General features: G+C 41.5%; 1 protein-coding gene across 4 annotated transcripts; it reads left to right on the forward strand.

Moving 5' to 3' along the window:
* The first annotated feature begins 110 nt into the window (after window positions 1–110).
* On the forward strand, window positions 111–26,856 carry flvcr2a (FLVCR choline and putative heme transporter 2a). Of its 4 annotated transcripts, XM_076877690.1 has the most exons (11): window positions 12,043–12,816; window positions 16,253–16,394; window positions 18,199–18,339; window positions 19,107–19,174; window positions 19,446–19,549; window positions 20,805–20,915; window positions 21,966–22,071; window positions 22,175–22,286; window positions 24,029–24,093; window positions 24,913–25,032; window positions 25,342–26,856. In XM_076877690.1, exons 1-10 carry the CDS (start codon window positions 12,187–12,189, stop codon window positions 24,985–24,987), a joined length of 1,554 nt encoding a protein of 517 aa, XP_076733805.1. In that variant the 5' UTR covers window positions 12,043–12,186; the 3' UTR covers window positions 24,988–25,032; window positions 25,342–26,856. The 4 variants fall into 4 exon arrangements, with proteins under 4 accessions (XP_024654841.1, XP_076733805.1, XP_024654842.2 ...); XM_024799073.2 differs by lacking the exon at window positions 12,043–12,816 and adding an exon at window positions 111–1,237 and having other exon boundaries at window positions 24,913–26,856; XM_024799074.2 differs by having other exon boundaries at window positions 24,913–26,856.
* The last annotated feature ends 145 nt before the right edge of the window (window positions 26,857–27,001 follow it).

Consider the following 27,001-nt stretch of genomic DNA (forward strand, 5'->3'; position numbering starts at 1 on the left):
ATTCTCAGCATGCACGAACAAATAAGCACAAAGACGCCCGTTGTTGTTATCAGAGGGGATTTAACACGCAGATTAAAACCGCAGTGGCTGAGGCAAAAGGAACTAAAGCTTCAGGAGAGAAGTAGGCTGACAGCAACGTTACTGTAAGTTAGCTGAGCTCCGAGTGGGTATTTTTTGCGGCATAGTGATAATTTGCTGTGTTGCAACAGGGGATGAAGTCGAAACATGCAACAGTACTGACATGAGCAGCTCAGACAGACTGCACTGTGTCGTCTTCAGAGGTTATCTCTGCTCTGTCATGTTGAGGGTTTCTCTCAGAGCTCCCGAGGAACAGCCACTGTCATTTCTTATCTCAACAGCTGGGTGGAGTAAAAGTCGGTGTCAACACGTTCTTCAAAGGGAATTTCTCAGAAAGCTCAAGTGTATATACTCAGGAGCCGGTTAGACATCTCAATTAAAGGCTGATCAGTCTAAAGGGGTTCGAGGCACAGAGGAAGTCCGACAGCTGAATGGTTTTTGGCAGTGTCACGTGGAACGAAAGTGATACTTGGGTTTTTTCCCTCCTATTTTCGTTTTTTTTCTTTTCTTTTTTCTTTATTAAAGGACATCTTAAGTAGGTTAGTGTCGCGGTGGCTGTGCTTCAGTTCAGTTCAGTTCATTTCTGGAGCAGATAATGGGGGACAGGTGCGCTCCGGATACGACGGAGAATGGTCCACACATGGGAGTAATAGGTCCAGCTGCCGCGGACCCCATTGAACACAGCGGGATCATAAACAGGGAGAGCGACTTGGGGGTCACTACGCGTCTATACAGGAGGCGATGGATGATAGTGTTCCTCTTCAGCTCTTACTCTCTGATCAACGCTTACCAATGGATCCAATACGCGATCATCAGCAACATAATTATGAAGTTCTACAAGGTGGAAGCCTTCGCGGTGGACTGGCTGTCTATGGTCTACATGCTCACATACATCCCCTTCATTTTCCCAGTCACCTGGCTCCTGGATATTAGGGGACTGCGGGTCACAGCGCTGATTGCGAATGCGCTCAACTGCGCCGGGACGTGGATAAAGGTGGCCAGTGCCAAACCGAGCCTATTCTGGGTCACCATGCTTGGACAGTTTATGAGTTCCTTTGCCCAGGTTTTCATCCTCGGGATGCCCTCCCGCCTGGCGTCGGTGTGGTTCGGAGCGAATGAGGTTTCCACCGCCTGCTCCATTGGAGTTTTTGGCAACCAGGTGAGTTAACACAGGGAGTCGGTTAAACAGACCTCAATTTCTGTTTGTTGCGTAAAACCCATGAAAAATAATGCCTAATATCTGGTACATTTATAGACATTAGTAACTTGGAGTAGACTGGCTCAATGAACATCTTAGAGTGGAATCAATTTAAATATTTCCATTTGGGCCCAGCTGACTTAATCTTATCCTTCCAACTTTATAGAACAATAAGTTATGGATTTAATCAAATGCAAATGTTAGGCTGTATAAAACTAGACGTTTTGATAAAGCTTGTAAATAATGATAGAAATGTGCCAATAATGATATTCTGCTTCTTTGGCTATGTTTTTCCTGGTGCCTGGTTCCTGTTGTTTTTTTGTTTTTGTTTTTTTGTTGTTGTTGTTGTTTTTTTTTTTTGGGGGGGGGGGGGGGGGGCATTAATTTGCGCTGTGATAAATATCAGGTGTGTTTTCTTCACTTTCTGCAGGCAGTGAACTGTGGGTTTTGGGGGGTCCCTCTGTGCCACCTGGTATACTTCTTTGTCCACCAGGCAAAGAGGCCCTGACTAAATCTGATCTGTAAAAACTGAAGGAATTTGTTTTTGATTGTTCGAAAACGGTGTGAGTGATGGATGCACCCACTACACCAGTTATATTTAAACTGCACCGTCAATATCAATGAATTGCCATTGCAGTGGTTATTTCTATTTGGGCGTGTTGTCCTTAATTGGCAAACCAAATGGGGGAGACTGGGTATATTTGTAAAATTAAGAGAGTTGTAGCACCGCCAATCCCACCAATCAGAGATGAGATAGGACTCATATGGTCACTTCGGTGTCTACCCACTTCCATTCCTGATTTCATATGATGATTGACATGGCAGGAAACAACTGCGTGTAGATTTTTATTGGGGGGGGGAGAGTATAAAAGTAATTGTTTTGACCAGCACTAAACTTTGTTTATTATCCAAATCCCAAAACCAAATTCAGTGTATTTATGTAGCACATTTAAAAACAGAAAGTTTGCCCAAAGTGCTGTACAGAAACAAAAGGATAAAACACAAGATAAAACCACTGCACTCACATAAAAACATAATAATACACATGATAAACATATCAACTCACACCAGTCTGAACGCTATTGAAAAAAGGTGTGTTTTCAAAATGAAGATCCCTGTCTAATATTTAAAGGCAGCGTATTCCAAAGTTTGGGGGCCATAATTGAAAAGGCTCGTTCTCCTCTACATTTTAGCCTAGATTGATTTTGGGACAACCAACAGCAGCTGGTCAGCTGATCTGAGGGTCCGCGAAGGAATCTAAGGCTGAAGTAACTCAGAAAGGTATGGGGGAGCAAGACCATTAAGGCATTTATAAATCAGCGCTTTGAAATCAATTCTGTCATGAACAGGAAGCCAATGAAGAGAAGACAGGATTGGTGCCTGTGGGTACCAGTCAAGAGGCGGGCAGCAGCATTTTGAACGAGCTGAAGACGTGCAACAGATCCTTGGCTGACTCCAACATAAAGTGCATTACAGTAGTCAAGCCGAGTTGAAATATAGGCATGTATTACCTTCTCCATGTCACGTCTTGACAAAACTGGCTTCAGCTTTGCTATTTGCCTCAACTGGAAAAAGCTTTTTTGCAACACAGAACTAATATGTTTGTCCAATTTAAAATCTGCGTCCATAATGACTCCCAAATTTGTCACATGCTATTTGATATAATACCCTAGCCAACCACAATTCCCAAGCGGGTTGCATGAAATATTATTAGGTCTAAATACAATCACCTCCGTTTTACTCTCATTGAAACTCAAAAAGTTCAGAGCCATCCAAGCTTTGACATCTTCAAGGTAGTTCAAAAAAATTGGATGGAGCCTGGGCCATTTGGTGCTAAAGGCAAATACATTTGGCAGTCGTCTGCGTAGCAGTGAAAGGATATTTTGTGTTTTCTGAAAATAGACCCCAAAGGGAGCAGAAAACAAATGTCGGCATTTTATGTAAAAGTCTGAAAACTAGTGCAAAAATTAATTGAGTTACAGATGCTAAAGCAAACAGCCAGTCTCCCCTACATGTGTTTGCAAACATGTGAAATGACACTGTGCACGCAGGATGTTTAACCGGTTCTTTTAAGATGATCTGCCCGCTCTGTGGCTACATCTCCACTGAATTTTATTCTTGTTTACTTTGCACAAGCTGATGATCACTTCACATCCTTACAAGTCACTTAATACAAGTCCTGTACCCAGAATCCTTGCAAGCTACAGAGAACTAGTTTACTTACTGATATACAGGATAGTGTTTTCATATGTGACAGTAACACAGACCCACCAATGTTTAAGTACCTTTTTACAGTGTAGTTTGAGGGATTTGTGAAGAAAAATTATCAATTCTATTCAATTCAGTTTTATTTATATAGCACCAAATCACAACAGAAGTCGCCTCAAGTCGCCTTCTGAAGAGTATAATATAAAAAAAGAATTCTAAACTTAAATAGTAAACTTTTCACTGCACTCGATGCAGCCTTGTCAAAATCGGAGTACACTCGATGATTAAATAGTTTATAGAACCACCTTTAGCAGTGATAGGTTGATGTAATCAGTTGCTATGGAATTTTATCAGTCTCGTATCACTCTGAAGGAATTTCCACTCTTTTTTACAGCATTGCTTCAGTTCATTGGGGTTTGAGGGCATTCATTTCTGCAAGGTCCCACGATCAGACTGAGGTCTGGACTTTAACCGGGTCATTGCAACACCTCGATTCTTAAATTTTTCTGCTATTTTGTTGTGAATTTGCTGCTGTGCTTATTTTGGGATGATTGTCTTGTTTCATAAATCAATTTTGGCCAAGCTTTCAGTCAGACAAATGGTCTCATGTTTGCATACTTTAGCATAGAGAGTGGTTCATAGTTGACTCATTGACTGCAAGTGCAAAGTCCTGTGCCAGCAAAACAAGCCCGAATCAACAACCTGCCACCACTGAACTTGACAGTTGCTATAAGGTGTTTGTGCTGTTGTGCTATGTTTGGTTTACACTGCGCATCACAGTCAAATAGCTCCAATTTTGGCTTGTCTGTCCAAAAGATATTATTCCAGTAATTTTGTGGTTTGTTCAAATGCAACATTTGGAAAAGTACATGTTGTCTGTTAGGAGTCCTCCCTTAAATGTTGCGTCATTAGAAAGCCTTGCTTGTGCTCTTGACAGTAGGATTCATATAGATTGCATAAATTGTACTTAACGTAGAGATTATGCTCGCCTCAGAGGACAAGGATGAATTGCTGGGAGGATAGAAATATATTTTTAAAAAATCCCCCCGAGCGTGAGATTTGACAGGTGGGGCAACTGTAAAGTCAGGTTTCCAATTAGAGGTAACGAGATAAGAGATAACTCTTTATTGTCATTCCTCAGTCTAGTACAATAGTACAACAAAATTGGAAACTGTCCCACTCGGCATTACGCACAACACAACACAACAAAAACAAGACAACACAGTAACTTAACTTAATAAATAAAAAGAATGACTGTATGAATAAAAAGAATGAGTCTATGTTTTTATTTCACATTGTTATTATTATTATTATGTTATGGGCCCCCCAAAAAGTCCAGGGAGGTAGCCAATCAGGTCAACTGTTAGCACTGATTAGGGCTATTGCCCTGTTGTAAAAGCTGTCCTTGAGTCTGTTTGTCCGCGACCTCAGCAGCCTGAATCTCCTGCCCGACGGCAGCAGCTTAAACACCCTGCGGATGCTGCGTGCCCTCTTGAGACAGCAAATGCTGTGCAGGTCCTTCAGATAAGGGTGAGGATGTCCAGTGATTTTTGGGCCATATTAATGACCCTCTGAAGTGCCTTTTTGTGTGCCATGGTGCAGCTGAAGAACCATACACAGATGCAGTATGTCAACAGACTTTCAGTGGAGCAACGGTAGAAGACGATTAGCAGCTCCTTCTTCAGGTCCATTTTTCTGACGGTTCTCAGAAAGTGGAGACACTGTTGGGCCTTCTTTAAAACCGCCGAGGTGTTTGAGCTCCATTGGAGGTCTGTCTATGTGCACACCCAGGAACTTAAAACTGGAGACCCTTTCCACACGCTCCCTGTTGATGCTGACAGGCTGCAGCTCAGACTTCCTCCTTCTGAAGTCGACTACCAGCTCTTTTGTCTTGGTGGTATTGAGGTCCAGGTTGTTGTCTGCACACCAATCCGACAGCCTCTGAACCTCAGACAATGGTGTCTTCAGTTGATCTAATAGCTCTGTATGTGAACTGGAGCGGGACATTAGTTAGCGATCGTGGCTCAAGAGTTGGGCGTTCGCCTTGTAATCGGAAGGTTGCCGGTTCGAGCCCCGGCTTGGACAGTCTTGGTCGTTGTGTCCTTGGGCAAGACACTTCACCCGTTGCCTACTGGTGGTGGTCAGAGGGCCCGGTGGCGCCAGTGTCTGGCAGCCTCGCCTCTGTCAGTGCGCCCCAGGGTGGCTGTGGCTACAATGTAGCTGCCATCACCAGTGTGTGAATGGGTATGTAAAGCGCTTTGGGGTCCTTAGGGACTAGTAAAGCGCTATATAAATACAGGCCATTTACCATTTATTTTTATTTCACTTAGACTTTTGTTTCAGTTTAGTTTCTGTTAGTTTCCAGAGTGGACTTCCTCATTTCAGTTTAGGTTTGTTTTTTTAATGATTAATATTCGTTTGCATTCGTTTCAGTGTTGGTTTTTCTGTTTTGTTTTTTGTAGTAATTTCTGTATGGAAAGCATATGCAAGTAAAAGTCAGTAAAGGGATTACAATAAAAAAACAGATATTGTTGAAATGAGATGACTCCCAGTGTTGTAGACATCAAAGCTACATCAGGAAAGTTGTAATAAAACATTTACCTAACGTAAAAACGATTTTGTTAGATTTAGCCAATTAAAAAAATGTGTCAGGTTTAGAAAAATATCACCGCTTGCGCTGAAATCCAACCCTTTGCTGTTTTCTTGGTTGCCCCGCTTGCCTGGACAAATGTATACTTCCTGTTGAAATACGTAAGTCACAAAGTTGTGCTGCTTGTCACGAAAAACACTTGAAGCTCCCTACCCACGAACACAAACGCCAACTATTTCATGTTTGTTTGCTGGGAGACCGGGCTGGTTTTGAACGAGGCATCCAAATGGGAAATGACGTGACCACTGTCGCCATCTTTTGCTGGGTCAGTGTATTTACTTCCACGCAGTCTTTCCCAGGTATCATAATCTCCCAGTTTTGTTTTTTGAGTGATTTGTTTACACTCTAATGTGCAAAACTTACATTAAATTAACTAAATGTTTTCGTATATCTATTTTTACACAGCTCATAACGCATCATATTGTTCCAGGAAGTACAATAAAGTCTTATTGTGATTAGGGTTGCCAACCGTCCCTTAAAATACGGAATCGTCCCGTATTGAGCTAATAAGGGACGCACTTTGTCCCGTAATACAGTGAGAATCAAAAGTAGTCTATAAATGTTAATGGAATTAACGCTTTGTTTGAAAACATAATTCCCAGCCCCTCTCCTGCTTTGTGACCAATGAGCTGACAGCACACTTATGACAATTCGAGTATGACAATTCAGATTACCGCTCATCTCATTGGTCGAGGAAAGGTCGCTTACGGAGAAAATACCGGAAGACAACAGATGACCACAACAAGAAGCATGGCCAACAGGGAAACAAACGCCGACACTGCGGTGCAAGTCTCGGATGACAGTAAACCTAAAGCTGGGCAGACACTGTGCTAGGGCTGCACGATTTTGCATAAAATGAGAATCACGATTTTTTGGCTTAGAATTGAGATCACGATTCTCTCACGATTTTCTTTTCCAGTATAAATATTTATTGCACTTATTAACTGCACATCAACTTTGTAACAGTTAAGACTGAACATAAAAACAATAAATAAACATAAAAACAACAAATGTCTCACGTTTTGTTGTTGCCGCAAAATGTTGTACTGCTTGAAATTCCGTCTCCACCGTTGCTCGACGCTGCGTGTATAGAGCAGGTAGTGCAACAATAGAAAAATAGTTGCGGGACGGCACTGTGTAGCGTTTGTCTAGGGTGTTGATCATTTTCCTAAATCCCTCGTTTTGCACAGTGTTGATGGGAGCCATATCTTTGGTCAGGTGATAAGTGATAGCCTCCGTAATGTCTTTGTGCCTGCGAGAGTTCGATGTGTATAGGGAATGGTAAATGACCTGTATTTGTATAGCACTTTACTCAACCAGTCATCCACCCATTCACACACTGTAGCGCTGTATAAGGTTCCCGTTATTGATGTTTGGGTGGTTGACCGGGACGGATTTTCTCCTGTCACTTTCTCGTCATCCCTGAAGTGCTCTCCGTTGTTTTTTCCCTGCTAATTTTAGCATCACACGGCACAGCAGAGTACGTCCCGGATCAAAATGCGGTAAAATCGTCGTCTTTTTTTTTTTTTTTAAATCGTTGTCATTTGGAAATGAGATCGCACATAAGCATGAATTGAGATCGCGATTTTCTAACGATTAATCGTGCAGCCCTACACTGTGCGATTTTCAAACTGCACGATTGACTCGCAGGGGTTAGAAGTTGGTAGGTCACGATGCAGGGTCTCACCCGATGCTCTGATGCGACCTGAGTGCTCACACTGTGCCTCCTTAAAATGAAGGTTATAACAGAAAATCTGTCGCTCCCCCTCTCTGTCTTTCACTCACACAGACACACCACCACCATCAACTTTGCTAAATTGCTAATGAAAAACATGATCAGGCAGCTGTGATTGAGCAGCAGTGTAAATCCAACTATTTTCACGGTTGTTGTGGTCGTGATAATTTTGTGATGCCACATCGAAAAGGCTCGGATGAGCTTTCCAAAGTTCTACAAGTTGTGCCTCCATCGCTTGTGTCCAGATCACACGCTGCACTGCCGTGCTGCGCAGTCTTTTTCACCGACGTTTACGTGTTTGCGCGTGAGCAGTGTGCTTCTCGTTACCCCACGTATACTAAACGATGCACGATGAAGGCCAAAATCGGGCCGATCACCAAATCGGTCGCACGACTCAAAAATCGTCTCAAAATGGGCCAAAAATCACACAGTATAAGCCCAGCATTAGAGCAGCAATGTTTGTTCCCTTCAGAGAAAGAAAAATAGGCTGCAAAAGTACAGGGAGGAATGGGAAAAGGAAAACACCTGGCTGGGAAAATGCACGATAACACCTTTAAAGCGCACTGCACTGTGTGCTGGCGCACTTTTTCCATAGGCATGCTTCTAGTGGTGGCACATGAAGAACATGAGGGGCGTGAAAGCTCGGGGAACCCTTAACCAATTTCTTGTCCACCAGGCCACGGCTGAAGCAGATATGGTATGTAAACACTGGTTTGTTTTTTTTAAACCCTCTGGTTAAGGTTAATATGTGTCACGGTTCTGGGTCCGTTGGACCCAGTATTTTGAGTTTATTATGTTTTGGTTTATTTCTGCTTCATGGATTGTTTTCTTCTGGTAGTGATGATGATGATTATTATTTCTTGTTTCTGTTTATCCGTGCTTAAGGATTTGTTCTCAGTTATATCTCACGTTTAGTTTAGTTCAGATTCCATGTGTCATTCTGTCTGTCTCTCAGTGTAAAGTCTGCATGCTTGTTTTGTAATTCATGTTTCCTGTTTTATTGTGAAAGTCTTTGTCTTATGTTAGTGTGTGCAGCTTAGCTCCCCCGTCTCGTTAGCCCTGATCTCTCCCAGCTGTGTCTCCCTCCTGTTGCCGATTCCCCCCCGTTTCTACCCTGTGTATATAAGCCCTGTGTTTTCCCATGCTCAGTGTCGCGTCGTACCCTCAGAATTATGCCTGTGTGTCCTTGGTCTCAGTGTTCCATCCTCACTCCATGTTTGTTTTTTCTGCCAGCAATAAAGCTGAGGTTTTTTGAGTTTCAATTCTGTGTTCGAGTCCTGCATTTGGATCCTCATCTCTGCCTGCCCGCACACAGAGCCCTGACAATATGGGCATGTGCAGTGAATATCAGCGCTATGTGGCCAGAAGTGTGATAATATCATTTATTTTGTGTAATAAACAACTGCAAGGATAGATGATTACAACAAATAGATGACTAATACATAAAAGTAATACATAGATGAATAATGATGATGAGTTAAGATGCGTAATCATGGGAACAAGTGGGTTTACAAACAGGAGCAGCTGATTAGCATTAGAAAAGCTGAAATAATACCTCAGCTGAAGCCAATTGTACTAAATGCACTATATGTGCACAATTACAAGAATATTTTTGTTCTATTGTTTTCTATTTAAGTTAAGCAGGACAGAGTTCTTTTAAAGAAAGATTTACTTATATTCTCAAAAGTTAAGCACGACAGGCTTCTGTTTAAGAAAGACCTGTTTTACTGTGTTAATGTTGTCATTTTGAGCTAAAAATAAATGGCTAAATGATCATTTGTTTCCCATATGGTCATATCACAAAGAATATCTGCTTAAATCAAATTCAAGTCAAATGGTTAAAAAATAATTTCACACACAAAAGAGCTACCACACTGGGAAGGGTGAAGACAACTGGGTTGCCCGGCCCTGGCCACGAGGTGTCCCTTATTTATTTTTCAGGGAGTTGGCAACCCTAATCGTGATCCATAAATGCCAAAAAAAAAAATCTTTCCGTTATGGAGCAGGATATTCCTGAAATTATTTTACAATCGGCTTATCAGTAGTGTTTTACCGTTTTATTGCTCTGATTGTATGAAAATAAGACGATAGCACTGCCAACAAAGCAAACCTGGTATTTCCGCAACTACTGTTTCGTCTTTCATTCAGACATTGTCAGTTTACAATTTCACATGACAGTGTTTTCCCAAAAGACGCTTGTCGGCAGCCACGGTGGCGCGCGTTTGTGGTTGTAGTTTCAATATCCTGAATGAGTTTTTGACTGTTCTTTACTTCCCTTCGATCCTTCCGTGGATTTCACAGAGAGGTGGTGTAGATAGAGCTTGGAAATTTCCAGCGTGTTTAAAGACGCACTGTAAGAAAAGCCAGGCTTAGAGCTGGATGTTGGACTATATTACTCATTAACACAGAGCATCCATCAGTATGAGGACTGGATTTCACTACTGTATTGTTATTACTTTGTTGTTACGAATTACATTCCGTTCAGCAACACTTTTTAATAATATAGTACATTTTAATATTTGATTACTTTGATTAATGCAAGTATTAGTGTTTGATTTGCTTAGCAAACAGTATATTATGCCTTATGTTGAAAATAAGACTAATATGATCAGAATTAATCACGGCTGACTGAACTACTGTCCTTGTGTCTGAATGCAGGGTTAAAAAATTTGTCAGTAACACCACCTTATGACAAGGATCGAAGAACTTAGAAACAATATGATCGCTGGCTTTGATCAGTTGTTTTTGTGCTCTATTGTTGACAAAGACAAAGAGCAGTAGTTTTTATATAGCGCTTATATAGATTCAAGGACTCATTGCACACACTGGAAGGTCATTAGTGTCACCTTGTCGTGCATCCACGTGAGTACAGTCAGAAAAAAACTCATGAAAAACTCATCTATGAAGTATGAGACACTTGGCTTTACATTAAAGTGGCATTCAGTAGGTGGGGTTCTCTAAGAGTCTGAGTGTCTCAAGTGTGGGCAAAAATGATCATGGTTCACAGTAATTTCTATTGTGTGTAACTGTTTCCTCCATTTATCCATTTAGCCAAAAATGGCTCGTTACCAAAAGTAACGAGCCATTTTTGTAAATGTAAGGTGCAGAAAGTACAGATACTTGTCTAAAAATGTAGGGAATAAAAGTAAAAAGTTGTCACAAAAATACATATTCGACTAAAGTACAGATACCTGAAAATTTGACTTACCATCTCGGCTAACTACACATTTAAGATACACTTCACCAAAATAAAACCAGAATATCAAATCTAAATGTAAGCGTTTAATTTTATCTCTATACAGGTTACAGTTTGGAAGCTTGCTTGTTCTGCTATCTTTCTGTAATGGTTAATCCACCAGTATGTACAAGCTCTTTAATTGAAACGACTTTTTTATTTTTTCAAATTTTCTGTGTAATAAAGAAACAGGAAAAATAATAGTAGCCCATGCTCAAAGAAATGTGGATATAAACATCTTCAAATTAAAGCTGAATCTCATACCAGCAGTGCACTGGCATGTGACTTAACACAACATAAATGTGCCACTGTGCTAATCCCTCCTGACTGCACTGTGTAAACTGACCATCCTCAGGTCTGCCAGTATTGTAATGCCAGAGACAGATGACATAATACAAAGTGATTGCACATTGGTAAATCCAATTTAGGAACCAGAAACACTCAACCTTAATAACTGGTCAACAAGCAGTGTGTTACCGTCACTTCATGTTTCAGTGCTCAGGGACACTTCCCCTCTGTGTCACAGCATGGCAGCTGTGCACATTCAGTATTCCTCTCAATGAACTTTAACTTGTCTGACGCATTTATGTATGTGTGAGTGTCATGTGCCTATACTTAGCAATAAAACCAAGTTGCTCTTGTAGTTCGTCCTTACATTTACATGCTATGCTTTTATGCGATCTCACATGGAAGTAGGAGTTTTAAATGAAAAGTAAAACGCATCCTTGGTGTTAAAACCACTAGAGAAGAAGGCCGAACCCCGACATTTGCAGCTGGGTATGTAATTGTTGACTGAAATCAGAGCCTACTCATATACTGCTCATTATATTTAAACTGCACCCCAGATTCACCTCTGGTAAATCAGCCAGCAGTAATAGGAAGTAATCTCCAGTTTAGGATCAGCGGGCGAGCTTGGTTATGATCACCATTTAGGAAGTTCCTGCTGGGTGGGAGGGCCTAGTCAGGTAAGCTGCCATGGTGTTAAGAGAGTGCACACACAAGAAGAATTGTTTGCTCTTCCCTTCAGCTGTTGAGAGCCACACAAGCCTGAAGGAAGAGGGAAGAGTTTCACTGGGAGCAACATGAATTCTCAGGATGAACTTTCTCATGAGTGGGCGGACAGCCTCGACAAGGCCAGGGTCAATGATTGCACCCCAACGGGGAAAGAAAGAAACAGCTTGCGAGAATACGCGCACTGCCTGCCTCTGGGAGATGGTGATGACACCTTGGAGCCATCAGCCATCGACACCGCGCAGCTCTTTCCGCTCATGGAGACCAGGCTGTACAAACGGCGGTGGGTGATGCTCTTCATCTTCAGCGCCTACTCCATGAGCAACGCCTTCATGTGGCTGCAGTACGGCATCATCAGCAACATCTTCATGCGCTTCTACAGCATCGGCACCCTGGCCATTGACTGGCTCTCCATGATCTACTTTCTCACCTACATCCCTCTCATCCTACCCGTCATGTGGCTCCTCGACAATCGAGGCATCAGAGATGTTGTGGTGGTGGGGTCCGCCTACAACTGCATCGGGGCCTGGATCAAGACGGGCTCGGCGGACCCCAGCATGTTTGCTTTGACCTTCTTTGGACAGTTCGTGTGCTCGGTGGCCACGGTTTATATCCTGGGCATCCCTTCCAGACTTGCATCTCTGTGGTTCGGGCAGCAGGAAGTGTCCACCGCCTGTTCCATTGGGGTTCTGGGAAACCAGGTGTGTCTTTGTTTACCTGCTGGGTTAAAAAAAATGTGTGTATGGTGTTATTCACTTTTCTTCTTTAAAGTGGGCGAGAGTGAATGAGAGCTCTGTCATCTTTAACTCTTTGTGCAGTATATTAAAAAAATAGCATGTTTCTGTTAGGTCAAGCTATCTTGATTTGTGATTGAGTGTCTCTCCTCCTGTGGATTCTTCTTTCCAACCTTCTTCCAGAGTCCGCAGGTTTAACAAAGCCAGTCACCTTCTTTGCCACTGGTGAAAACTAATGGCTAGTAATCCCTTCAGAGTAAAGGTTCTTAAAGAAACGATGAACCCAGCATGCAGTACATGTTAGCATGCTGGATGCTGAACCATTTTAGTTCTATTAAAGTACTTCACATACCAGGCAAGCAGTATATGGGAAGTAGAAGGGCATGGTTTACATTACACTAGGGCTGCCACAAACGATTATTTTGATAGTCGACTAGTCACTGATTATTTTTGCGATTAGTCGACTAATCAGATCATCATCCATTGGAGGTACAGCGTACAGCTTATTGCACCAGCAGCATCTGGTCTTATATAACTATCATTAGCTTACAGCTTGAAGTGTTTGTGCTAACTAAAAATAAAGACAAGATGGTAGTTTATTAATTTTTAATGAAATTTGCAGATTGTTTCGGTGAAGTTGAATAAACTCCTTGCTTTCTAAAATATAACAGGACACCGGAGTATATTCTCCAGCTTCTGATAATCAGCTGTCTGCTTGACAGTTTTAGCTGTGCAAAAACTATAACTTTAATCTCAGCCAAACCGATTTACTCAGGAACAAATAAAATACTAAAGAAAGCCAAACAATAACATTTTTAAGTTATCTAAGTGACTTATATATATGTTTAACCTGACTAGCGAAAGACGGCGGTGGGTTTGAAAACGATTTGCCGGGAGTCCGGTGTTCTCATGGCTCTAGTTAGCCTTGCCCCCGCCTAGCTAACGAGCTAGTGGGTAACAGACGTCTCCGAAAACGTCGGAGCGCTTTTGAAAATACGTGGTGTCTTGATAAACTGAGCAGATATTTGAGGTTTACACAGCTACATTCTCGCCTGAAAATATGTTAAAGGTTTATTTTGTGACCCAGAAAGAATAATAAGAGTAAAGTTAAAACTAACTAGCTGCCGCTATTGTTGACAGCTGCGCTATGAATTCTGGGACACAGCTTCTTCTTCTTCGGGGTTTAATGGCAGCTGGCATCCTTGTACATGCAGTGCTGCCATCTTCTGTTTCAGTCCGTTATTACACTCTTAAATCCTACTACTCATTCCTGCGTCCTTTGTGATCTTACAAAGCTTCAAACGATGCGTCGACTATTAAATTAGTCGTCGACGATTTTAATAGTCGACATAATCGTGACTAGTCGACTAATCGTGGCAGCCCTACATTACACTGAGCATTTTTACTGTTTAAACATTACTTGGATTACCAGTATCAAAATATGAAGTCATAAATTCTTCATTTTTAAATCTGCCGATAGAAACCAGAAGAAAATATATGATAGGGAACCATTGTCTGACAGAGACTTCCAAACTGTGAGGAGGGTAGAGGGAGAGAAGTGAACAGAGTATAGATCTTTCCAGTAAAAACAGGGATACCGGTATTGTCTAAGTGGTCAAAGTGACTTCCTCTGTGTCTGTATGTGTGTTTGGTTTGTTCTTTCTAGCCAGGGGAAAATTGCTGGGGATGGCGGGTGACTTCCACCGCTTGAGCTGCCTGCTTCTGTGCAAGTTTCCTCACCTTGGGTAAATTAACTATACAGTGAGATTGCACTAAGAATGCTGTGTGCATGGCAAGGTAGTCAGGTCTGCTGGGGCGGGTGTGTTTCACTGCTTTTGCTTTCCTTTTAAAAATCCCGAGAACGGCATTAGACAGACAAAATCATCTGAAAATTCCAAAAAAGGTCACAGGAAATGTCAACACGCATCAACTGAAATCTAATTTACCTTAAATTTACCCACAAAACATGGAGAGTGATAGTTTTATGCAATTTTAAGTCATATCTAAAGTAAAGAGAAAATAAACAGAGCAAATGTGGTGTACTTGGCTACATATCAGTGCTTTGTGATCTCTCCACAGTCTCTAACACTTTTCTCATCTTATTGACCGCTCTGAGCACGCTGTGGTGCCCTTTAACCTCCAAAGCTGAACCATGTCCTCTCCCTCCATCATTAGACCAAACACCGGCGCTTGTCATGAATGTTCTTGTTTTGTGCTTTAAACCCGCTCCCTGCCGATGAAGATGAAAAGGACGCGCTGCTGTCGATGTTTACTTGCTCACCATGGCTTAATTGCTTTGGCTGCGGTCCCTAACACTGGATGCTTCCAAGTTTTCAGGCTGAAGTCGTTTTATGTAATACCTTGGACATTTAGAAACAGTTCACATTAGCAAAAAATTAGGTAAGGGTTCCAGAAAAGCCTGTGACGCTTTGAAGATCAAACAGACATCAAACTTCAAGCGAGGTCACTGTAATTTGGAGCCAATGAACAATGAGCCTGTTTTGCATAGTTTTGACGAGGTTATAAAAAGTCTTTAGTTTGGTTCAAATGTGTGACTGTCTGCTGTGAATGTTTTCTAGAGCTTTTTCTAGTACACTGGCAACAAGGTAAACATTATAGCGAAGGTTCTAATCTGTCTGAAGGCTGTAGAAGGCAACAAGTGTAACAGTGGGTGTAACATTCTCAGACGACTGAAGGGATCGTACATATTTCTGTGTTTCCACTCGTCAAACACTTCACAGGTTTGTTACTCACAATCGGGAATGTGTCGCGTCACCTTTCCTTCTCTCACCTTTCCCCTAGAGTGGAGGGACCACCACCGGTGTCCCTTCTGGAATGTTCTTGTGACAGTAGGAAGCCGAGGATGTTGGCACTGCTGCTGTGGTATTCAAATTTGGAACGTTTACCCCCACTCCCTTCCCATTTACCCAAGATCCACTAGAAGTGTTGCTTTTCACTGAGGTTGGCTGGGGTTTTAAAAGTTAAATTTAGTGACATGTAATCTTCATGTCAGGCAGTTTACAAAAGAATGGTGACTTACGGTGTTACCTGTCTCTGTTAAACAAAAAACTACAGACGGGTTTATTTTGCCACAAATGGCAAATATGCATATATTTTATGTTTTATAATAAGAGGTGTACCATCACTCACACTGATTGCAGCAGTCAGTCAGATGCCAAACAGGCATTGACATTTTCTGCATCAATTACTTATTTCATTTTTTGTTTATGTTTTTGGGGTGTTTCTTGCTTTTTACAGGGCATCATATCAAAGTGCAAACTTTACCCTTCTTTATGTCTTCAGTGACGTGTTTTGCGTTATAGCTTTTTAAAAATTTGGACATATGTGTCTGTGCGCAGGCATCACATCAGTCCATAGTTAATTATGTGTCTCTCGCTTACAGTTGGGTATTGCCATTGGGTTCCTGGTTCCACCCATCCTCGTGCCTAACGTGGATGACATGGATGAGCTGGCACATCATATCAGTATCATGTTCTACATTAGCGCAGGCATGGCCACCGCCATCTTGGTCCTTGTGGTCATCGGTAAGTGTTTAAAGGGAAGATGAGTGTTTATACATGTCAGTTATGGCTGGAGCCTTTGTAGAACCATTTTGACCATTTCTGTTTGAAACCTAAAATCGTGTTGAAGAACCTGGAGAATTTTCAGGGGAAGAAAATCAGGAAAAGAACAGAAAATCTGTGAGCACAGAATCATCAGTGAATTTTATGCATTGGTCTCCTGTAGACACTGACGCCACTGTTTGCAGCTTCCAGCCAGCATTGATGTGATCTTGTACCGCCCTTTCTGGCCTTGGAGACGCATGGATCCAAGTCTTGATTGAGCCTCACGTTTGTGTAAAAGAGCTAATGGGTTAGAGTCCTTGTCAGAGCTCTTTACTCACTCATGCAGCAATCGCCCACTGCAAGTCACCTTAAGTGTGACTCAGCGCCCACAGCTATTGGTGTGAAAATATATGAAGCAAAGCATCATCTTGACAATTTGTAGTTTCCAGTGTTACCTCACCTTGACTCCTTTGTCCACTAGAAGAATTACACTGCTGTTTTAAATGAGAACACAAAAGAGTCTTTGAAATCATCTTTGCTGCAAAGTTCTCGATATGAACATCCAGACTTGTGTATGGCAGAGCTTTACACAGAGATGTCTGCTCCTCAGCCAGCTCCGCTGGGAAACTGAGCCTGCCCGAGGTGTGCTTTCTAGCGAAAAACTCAACATCCCTTCAACTCCACCAGATGAGCAGCTGCGGTAATTGGTGTAATTGTCCACATTTTGATGAGATGAGTTTTGACACGACGTGAAATACAAGCAGGGGCTCAGGGAGTCATAGCAGAGTTTTATAAAATCACCCCCCCACCTCAGCCCCCAGCTCTGTTAAATTCTCTCTTCACCTCCACCAAGGACTAAAAGTCAGAGAAAGTCAGAGAAACAGTGGTGGAGAACCAGTCCCTTGATTACTTGGATATGCTGACTAAATAACTCAAAGCAAATCCTTGGGACACAATCACCTGTGACTGTGACCTTTGAGGTCAAAGGTTTGTGATTCCAGCTTTTGCTGATTGTCGTGTCACGTGCGGAGAACATCTGTGTTTCACTTTACATACTGCGCAGATATATCTGCTTGTCCCAATCAAGCAGGTTTTACTTATTTAAAAATATATATAATCACATGTGAAGCACACACTGCCAATTCTAACTACACATAATGTATATTTATGCTGTCAGGAACATGCATCATATTTGGTAACTCACTAAACTCAATAGTGAAAGATTAAATGCAATAACAATACAGAAAGTGTTACGGAATCAATAAATAGAAGAAATACTGAAAATGTCAACCTGTTATTCAATAAAACCTGTTAATCTACGACTTATGATAGGAGGAGAAAAGTAATAACAATAGCCACCTATATTTGGTTAAATTTGGTGGCTGACTTGATGTCCAGGGGGCAGGTCAGATGTCACCCGCTGTGTTAGACACTTACCTGCATTTTCTTAGAAAGGCTCAGTCGAGCATCACATGGACCTTGTACTGGAGAGCTGGCAGGTTAAAGATTATTCCAAATTCTCACATGTAACTCTGTTGGACAATGTCTAAAGATGTTCAGGGCTGCTGTACGTGTGTTAAAACCTGCTTCGGAGACTGATATCTTATCTTTATAAGCATGTTTACTCATGTTTGGAGTCCACTTTTGCTCTTACCTCAGCATCACACTGAACTTTGCTCTTTGCCCCAGTCCGGTGTTTTTCCGGTGCTGTCCTACTAAATCTTATATCTTAAAAACTAAAGTAACCTCCAGAAATGCTGCGTTTGTTTGTGTTGCTTTTCAGTGTTTCAGGAGAAACCTGAGATCCCACCCAGCCAGGCCCAGGCACAGGCCAGGAACATGCAGCCTGATGAGTACTCCTACACAGCCTCCATCTTGAGTCTGCTGCGCAACAAGCCCTTCATGCTCCTGGTGGTCAGCTATGGTGGGTTCCTCCCTCTTACCCGTACTAAACATGCAAACTGTAGCAGTCAGCCCCACCATTTCTAGGACTAAACTTTTACCCTGGCAAGAGTTAAGGATACTGTGCATTATGGTCTATGTAACTCTCGTTCACAGTCCTTATCGGCCTCTGAGCACATATATGAGCGAGTCATTAAAACGAATAGAGTTTGTGTAGCACTGATCTGATTGTTTTTGGTGATAGCATTTTTTGGCTCAAAGGTCACTAATTAGTGACAACATAGGAAAGACAGACCAAAGTTGTTCATGTTAAAGGGCTGTTTGAGTGTGTTAGCAGCTGTTTCTCAGACTATAGACTTCTTGCTTTCTTTCTAATCCTTTTAAAATCCATTTCCTCTCCTCCATCTTTAGTTTTTGCCAATTGTCTACCTTCAGTTATTATAAGAAGAATCCTGTGCTGAGTTTCACAAGGCAGTTGTTTTACTAATACCCACACACACACATTTATTGATTCACATGTAGTCAGTTGGAATGCTAACATGATAAGCTGCTGGGAAACAGAAATGTTCATCTTTCAGTTTAAAGCTTTCAAAAAAGGAGAAAGTTTTTGAGTAGGGGGAGTATACACCCTAAAAATGCCCAAATAATCTGATTATAATGTCTCTTATATTGTGTGAAGCTCTCAAGAGTTTTTAGGTAGAAGCACCAGGACCCATCTGGTCCCCACATGAGACCACCTTTCTGTGCAGATTGTCTCAGAATAAACTGTTTTCTGTTTGTGGTCTACAGGCTTGAATGTTGGCTGCTTCTATGCTATTTCCACACTGTTGAACCGGATGATCATTGAGCACTATCCTGTAAGTCCCTATTATAGCCTTTTTTTTTTCATGTTTGTCAACTTTATATTTTCTGTCTTACCTTCTCTAGTCTTCCTTGTGGCTTATGCTCAGATTGAATAGGCCCAGCAGGTAGACACTGTCTGACCGCATTTAACACTGAGCTATAAAGCATCCAAAGATATGGTCCTGACACAGATAACAGGAGTATGATTGTTACGGCTCAGTGCTTCTAGGAAATGACTGCATATTGTGACTTCACAGGTGCAAATGCCAACATTTTCTCTTTCAGGGTGAAGAGGTGAATGCTGGGAGAATCGGTCTGACCATTGTCATTGCTGGCATGGCGGGCTCTCTCATATGTGGCATATGGCTGGACAAGACCAAAACCTACAAGTAGTGTATTTCTTTTAAACCCCGTTTTTCAGTGATGTGGACTAAGATCAAACACAGAGCTGTGTTTTCTAACAAGAACCTACATTTGAGTCAAATCCTAAATATACACCATGTCCATCAGAACATGGCTACACTGTGATCATAAAAGGCTGAGTATAAAATGAACTTCACACCATTGCACCATCAACAGCTTAAACCATTGATACAAGGCAAGATGAATACATGATTTCATGTTATTTATTTTAACTTTTGACCCTACCATCCGAATGTCACAGCAGAGATTGAGAGTCATCTGACCAGGCGACACTTTTACAGTCTTCTATTGTCCAATGGTGGTGAGCCCATGTAGTTTAAGATTCCTGCCGTTAGCTGAAGGGAGTGGTAAACCATGGCATTCAAATAAACTAATGTCATTGTTTTCTACAGTCAGATTCTGATGGAGCTTCATGTGCACATGTAAAAAGATGCTCTTCTGAAAGGCAATGTAATTTTCAGTCCTCAGGATCAGCATTCTCACTTCTTCTCTGCAATGTTAGCTGTACTTTAAAACATCGACTCCTTGCATGAATGTCCTTTAAGTCACTCATCCATTCACAGAGAGATGTCCAAGTGAATTAGACCATTTGATTAAAAGAGGCACGTATTAGGATACAACATAGCCGAGTTTTCTGCGTGGTGTTGCTCTCTGCTTATCTGAACTGGCAGGCTGTACTTTACTGGTACTTCAAAGTAGCTTCTCAAGCCTTTTGCCACTGCATATGATGGAAAAACAGTAATCATACATTACTTCTTTCTACAAAATGACCCCTTGCTTTATTCTGCAAGTTAGTGATTTAGTGTTGATAAACTGCCTTCATTAATGTGGCATAAAAATGTTTATGATTAGAGGAAGATCCTCAGTCCACAGATTCCTCACATGCCATTAGGATGGTTATCTGTCAGAGCAGTTAAGCCCAGATTTAGAATGTGGATCCAGAGTGAGCCGGAGGACTGTGCAATATTAACAAAAATGTTTTGCTGCTTGTTTTACGCGTGGTTGTACAAGAAGCAGCTTCAACAGAGTGAATTTGTTTTTGCAGATTGGCGTTGTTGTGACAAGTCGTTGGTGACACAAAATAATGGCATTCATTTTTTTTTGGGGGGGGGGGGGTTGAACATTATCGCTTGCGTTAGTCCTTATTGTGCCCGTCATAACATGTGCTATGATACATGGCTTAATGTCTTAAACTTTATTGTTATGCTCCTGTCTCCACAGACAGACCACCTTGGCCGTGTATATCCTTTCTCTAACTGGGATGCTGGCCTACACCTTCACCCTCAACTTGGGTCACCTGTGGGTGGTGTTCGTTACAGCTGGAGTTTTAGGGTAGGTAACCATTAAAGAATATGGTAAATGGCCTGTATTTATATAGCGCTTTACTAGTCCCTAAGGACCCCAAAGCGCTTTACACATCCAGTCATCCACACATTCACACACTGGTGATGGCAGCTACACTGTAGCCACAGCCACCCTGGGGCGCACTGACAGAGGCGAGGCTGCCGGACACTGGCACCACCGGGCCCTCTGACCACCACCAGTAGGCAACGGGTGAAGTGTCTTGCCCAAGGACACAACGACCGAGACCGTCCGAGCCGGGGCTCGAACCGGCAACCTTCCGATTACAAGGCGAACTCCCAACTCTTGAGCCACGATCGCCCCGATGGTGTTTATGGCCACCATGGCCATAAACATCACAGTAGGCTCTAGCAGCCAACAGGTAACAGAGCTGTGAATGATCTCTTATATTCTGTCATGCAAATGTGATGGAGGAAAAAAAAGATGTTTCTCATACTTTTATTTATTTAAAGAAAACATTTCGGCAAGCGTCAGCAAAGTGAGAAATGCTGAGGGGCTGCCAGCTGTTTCTGAAGCTAAAGGGTTTCCGTGGAGCTGGAAATCCATTTATTGGAAGTGTTTAGAAAACTGCTTAGCTAAACAGAAGCTTTATTGGCCCATGCGGGTTGGCATAGCATTGACACTAGTTTTAACCTCGGGGTAATGTTGAATCATATTGGTCACGTTTAGAGTCCCGCTCGAAACTGATGAAGCTCTGTGTTGTTCAGTTTCTTTGTAGCAGGAATGCTGCTTTTTGAGCAAAACTTAGTGTTCCACAGTCCACAGGCTTTGTCAATAATTGCTATTTATGGTAAGCTGATTATGCCCATATCTGGTTTCCATAGCAATTCCTTTGTCTGCTTTTCACCCAGAGAGGATGTATTAAACCTCAATATACTTGTCCTACTTTTACATTTGTGGAGCATTTTTTCTGCTGGTTTTTGGACAGTTAAAAATAGTTGAGTCACAAAATTCTACGCTGAACAGATCAGACACTTGGTTTTATATTTTAGTTCACCTATATTTTCTGTCTTTCTCCAGTTTCTTTATGACAGGATACCTGCCTCTGGGTTTCGAGTATGCAGTAGAGCTCACCTACCCAGAATCGGAGGGGACCTCGTCCGGACTGCTTAACTGTTCAGCTCAGGTCGGTAACGTTCAGCACGTATGACTGCAGAGAACAAACAAATAACATATCATAACATGTCATGTTGTTTGGGCCTTTAAAGAGCTTCTCACTCTCATTTCAGATCTTTGGAATCATTTTCACCATAGCTCAGGGAAAGATCATGGATTACTGGGGAACTTTAGCTGGCAACATATTCTTGTGCATCTTTCTGCTAATAGGAACAGTGGTGACAGGTGAGATGTTAACCTCATCTCTGTAGATATCGGCTGTTTTCTTTCCCATGTCTGTGTGTGATACTCAGACCAACTTATGTGAAACCATTTTGTGTAATACTTGGACTTGCAAAGACTCGTCTCTTTCATAGGCGTATGCTGCCTCCTAGTGGCTAAATGACTTTTCACACTATATTAAAGTTGTAGTTAAAGAGGACCAAAAATACCTATTTTTTAGCGCTACATTTTTATCGTTGCTCTCTACTAGAGTAGCTTTGCATGATTCACAGCTAAAAATAACTCGTATGCCTCATTGTAAGCCTTGGTGCGGCCTACTCCGAGTCTGAAACAATCTGACCCTTCCTTTTAAGTCAGCTTTTTTCTGTTTATGTGCTCTGCATGCCTAAAGTGACAAAGGTAAGGATATACACTGTCACTGACATCATACAGAGCTAAGAGCAGAAACCACATGTTTAGAGGCGTCTGCAGCGGGAGGTTTTGTCTTGTTGGAAATTCCTCTAAATGCACTGAACTTATTTGAATAGTAGGTCTTTTTTCCTTAAGACCTTTTTGTTATGTTCTGACATGTAAAACCTTAATGGCAGGAGTACCTTCTTTTTACCACAACCATGCTTGTTAAGTAACTTTGCCTACAAACGCAGGCAAAGTTACTTAAATTCCAGGATCTGGTTAATTACAATACATCCATAATTTTGTATAAAGCTTTTACTAAACTTTTACCGGCAAATTTACAAACTAGATTTGAAATTCGAGAAAAGGTTTATAATGTGAGAGGCTTTGGAGAATTCAAATTACCCAGAACTCGAACAACCCGTAAAGGCTTTTGTGTGTCTGTATGTGGTGTGAAAATCTGGAACAGTCTGAGTTTACAATTGAAACAATGCAAAAATATTCATAGATTTACATTTCTCTACAAACAGTTGGTCTGGTCACAGTATACTCAATGATGGGTTTTAGTGTGCTCTGTAATGTCTGTCCTCTTACCATTGCTGGTATGGATTCCAAAATAAAAAATAAAAAATAAAGTGTGCGTATGTATGTACATATATGTACTTGTGTGTGTAGATATATATGTATGTATATGTATGTGTGTCTGTTACTTGTAGTTATTACTGCCTGTTACCTGTGGTAATGCAATTTATAATTTATATATTCTGTATTCAGTTATGAAGGCTCTAATTGTTGGTTGCGAGCTGCCGCTTAGATGCTTGTATCTGCCCGGGGCTGTTGATGGGTCTGTATGCAATGATGGGCGTAGCTGCGGGAAGTTTATTGTTTTTTTTTGTTGATGAGTGAGTATAGGGGTGGGATTTAATAAGTTTTCTTCGTCCCACTCCTTTTTCAGGCAAGTTTTGTTTTTTGTTTTGTGTATTTTATGTTCAATATAGGTATTTGTTGTGCCTGAAAATGAATTTAAAAAAAAAAAAAAAAAAAAAAAAAAGGTCTTACTGTCTAACTGTGCATATCCTTCGATATCCTTCCTCCATCCTCTCTGAGTTGTCACAGGAAGGGGGATATCTTTGATTCAATAATCTCTGAGCACCAAAGGATATTCTGCATGCTGACCCAGAAAATTAGTTTTGAAGAAAACATGTTATATAAAATACAAGAAGATAACATGGGAGTAGCAATTTTAAAACTTCCACACCAGTATGCTGTTCTATTTAAATGTAACTTTATTTTGCACAAAATTAATCATCAGTAATTTAATGTGTTTCATAATATTATTATTATTATTGCAGGATTTATCAAATCCGACCTCCGACGGCAGAAGGCCAACCAACAGGTTGAGGTGCAGACAGTGAGTGTAAGTACGACTGTGTGTGTTACATGAAGTTAGAGGTGGGATGTGTGTTAGAGCCCACCCTGGCTCTGGATTGAATGCGCTCTGAGTGGTTTTCTGCTGGTGGCTTCTCTGCAGTCACTTACATTGCAGTCTGCTGCGGCAGGCTTGGATGCAAAGCGAATGCAGGCGGTCGTCCCGCTGCCCTGGTTGCAGCTTTCTCCGCAAGCTGCTAAAAATGTCGTTTTCTCTCAGCTATGCTTCGTCTAACAGCTCTCTGGCTCGCTCTCATTAAAAACACGTTTGCTTATTCTTTGCTTTGAAAAGCGTTGCTTTGGTTTAATGCTTACAACGGGTGCAGTTGAGAGCTGTCAAATAAATATTTTCAGCTAAAAAAACTTATATTAAAACCAAGTATTAAAACTAAATATGTGGTGACTTTTGTAACTTCGGAGATGTTCATGCTCACCTGTCGCCTTGCTTTACGTCAGGCTCGGGACCTCTTGCTTTCTTTCTTTGGCCTTTTTGTCCTTCTGATATTCCAGTTTTAACACTACAAACGCAGCTTAAACACCAGTAATCCTGCACACCAGTGGAAGTCAAAGTGATAGTAGTGCAGTAGATTTAACAAAGAAAAGAAAAGAAAAAAGAACAAGAGATGTATCTAAATAATAAACAAAGCAGAACTAACGATACATGCAGTTTCCTGATCAAAGGCTGTGGTATAGCTGGGTGTGCAGGTGTCTCTGGATGCACTGGTGGTGTGTTATGAATGAGAAGGTGGAAGATGAGGGGGACCCCTTAGGGCCCCTCAGAGGTGTGACCCCAAAGCTATCATTCCAGCCTGCAGGCTCCCTGTCATCGGTGCAGGACTACGGGGCCACGTCGTGCGGCAGCCCCTGGCAACGGCAGTCTTGACATTAACCCACAAGCTCACAAACACCAAAACACACACCTGCCAAGGTAGGGTGAAAAAAGGGTTTTAACGATTGTGCACACAATCATGTTTGCATTTACTTGAAGGTGTTACCGGTTAAACTGCAGCGTATTGTACTCGACTGCACAATCAGCCCTTTAAATCGCACAAACAGACTCGGTGTCATTGTGGAATTAAACGTTTATCCGGTGATTGCAACTCATCTGAAGTTCATTGTGAAAAGACACGTGATGAGGTGTACTGAATGTGAAGAGATGTTTGTTGCTGATATAATATTGATGTTGAACTCTGCTGCCACTTCACTCATTTTACTGCATCACGTCTGTCCTTTGCAGACAATTACTGCTGATCTGGAAAGAGGAATCTCTCCACCTGAAATCTTGAAAGAGGTGAGGTTGTGAGGAAGACAGATATTTCTCTGTCCAAGATCTCAGAATATCACCGTGTACAGATTAAAAACAAATAAGACACATTAAAAAACAACAACAAAAACTGACATATCGAGACACACAATCATGCACAAACGACTGAGGAGCTGAAAGCTGTGAACTGTAAGAACATGGAGGCTGAATCACAGAGAACAGTGTTGCTTTACGGAGTTCTGTTTGGACTCTGTGATGCAGAAATCCACATTGGTATTACACCCCAAACCACCATGGGGGAATGCACTTTCAAGGTTTTTACATCATGGGATGATGGCATTTTACATGTCTTGTTAGGTGTAATGTATCTGCCACTTTAGTGACTCCAACCTTCAATCTAACTGAATGCCTTTCCTAGTTTTCTTCTGACCGGTGTTAATGTAGTGTTTTATGCATTTGACTGGCAATATTGAAAGTTTTCTAATATATGACCAACATTGTGTGTAATTGAACTCTCTCTTTACATTGATGAAGGTGTCTCATGTTAGTGTTCTGTGTTTAGAACATGTGTATTCAATGCAGATTAAGGACTACGACGTGTTTACCTGTCAGGCAGCCAAGTCACCTTTCGCCTAATTGAGGCTTTCGTATCTGTCGTCTGCCGTTCAGGATGACAGTATTACTTGTGAATACTGCTGATGCAATGTATCTGAGTTCGCTTTGGGGGGGGGCGGTCAATATTGGCCCCATTTTACTGTGATTGACTTCTTTAAAAAGACACAAGAGGCGAGAATGTCCGGAACGTAAAGGATGTCAGCACAGCGGAAAATAAGAACAACACAATGGGAGATTGCGACTAATCAGATCTACTGCCCTTGTCATTTTGCACACTTTTTATGTGTACTTTTTACTTTTGGTACTGTAGAATTATACAAACAGGCGACAAATCGAAGGGAAATCCATCAGAAATATGTCTTGGGTGTTGGGCCAATACATGCCAGAGTCTGAGTAATGCAGCTCAGTTCTTGTGGAAAATATTACCTAATTTTGTGTGAATAATTGTAGTGGCAAGCAAACATAAGATGGCCAAAATCTCCTCTTTATGGTCAATGTGGTTAAATTCTGATGACTTTAAAGGCTTAACACATCTTATTTTTTATAGTCATTAAGTGTCCCAAGTGTCCAACAGATGTGGCCTGATCTGAGCACCACTTTGCACAGTTGTGCACCGATCCTGAGTGGACCTAAACAGTGCCAATCAAATGCCCTCCACCTGTTAGAGCCCAGGGTCAAAGGCTCAAGTGGTTTAGTGTTTTCCTTCGTTTTGTTGCCTGTGTGTATTTTATGCTGTGTAACCAGTAGTTGTACAAATTTTTACTTCAGGTATTTTTAGGAAGTTGTCTCGAAATGTTGATATTTAATTAGGACTTTTATGTGTCTGTGAGAGGTTCTAGTTAATCTTAGTCTTAGGCACTTTAAAGTGCTGTGAATTTTTGCTATTTTGGCATGATGTGTAGTTGATCCAGTCAATAAGGAAAAAATGAAACTGCAATACAAACTATGGGATTTTGAACACTGTACCAAAAACAGAAACTAAATTAAGAACAAATCTATATATTTATAGATAAATAAG

This window comes from Maylandia zebra, linkage group LG19, assembly GCF_041146795.1.
Source record: "Maylandia zebra isolate NMK-2024a linkage group LG19, Mzebra_GT3a, whole genome shotgun sequence".
Taxonomy (NCBI): domain Eukaryota; kingdom Metazoa; phylum Chordata; class Actinopteri; order Cichliformes; family Cichlidae; genus Maylandia; species Maylandia zebra.

What these genes read in the sequence shown, in the direction of transcription:
- flvcr2a (XM_024799074.2), top strand. Translation starts at nt 12,187, where the DNA reads ATGAATTCTCAGGATGAACTTTCTCATGAGTGGGCGGACAGCCTCGAC. An exon ending in TGCTTAACTGTTCAGCTCAG is followed by an intron (nt 22,072 to 22,174) that starts GTCGGTAACGTT and finishes CTCTCATTTCAG; the next exon opens with ATCTTTGGAATCATTTTCAC. An exon ending in TTGAGGTGCAGACAGTGAGT is followed by an intron (nt 24,094 to 24,912) that starts GTAAGTACGACT and finishes CTATCATTCCAG; the next exon opens with CCTGCAGGCTCCCTGTCATC.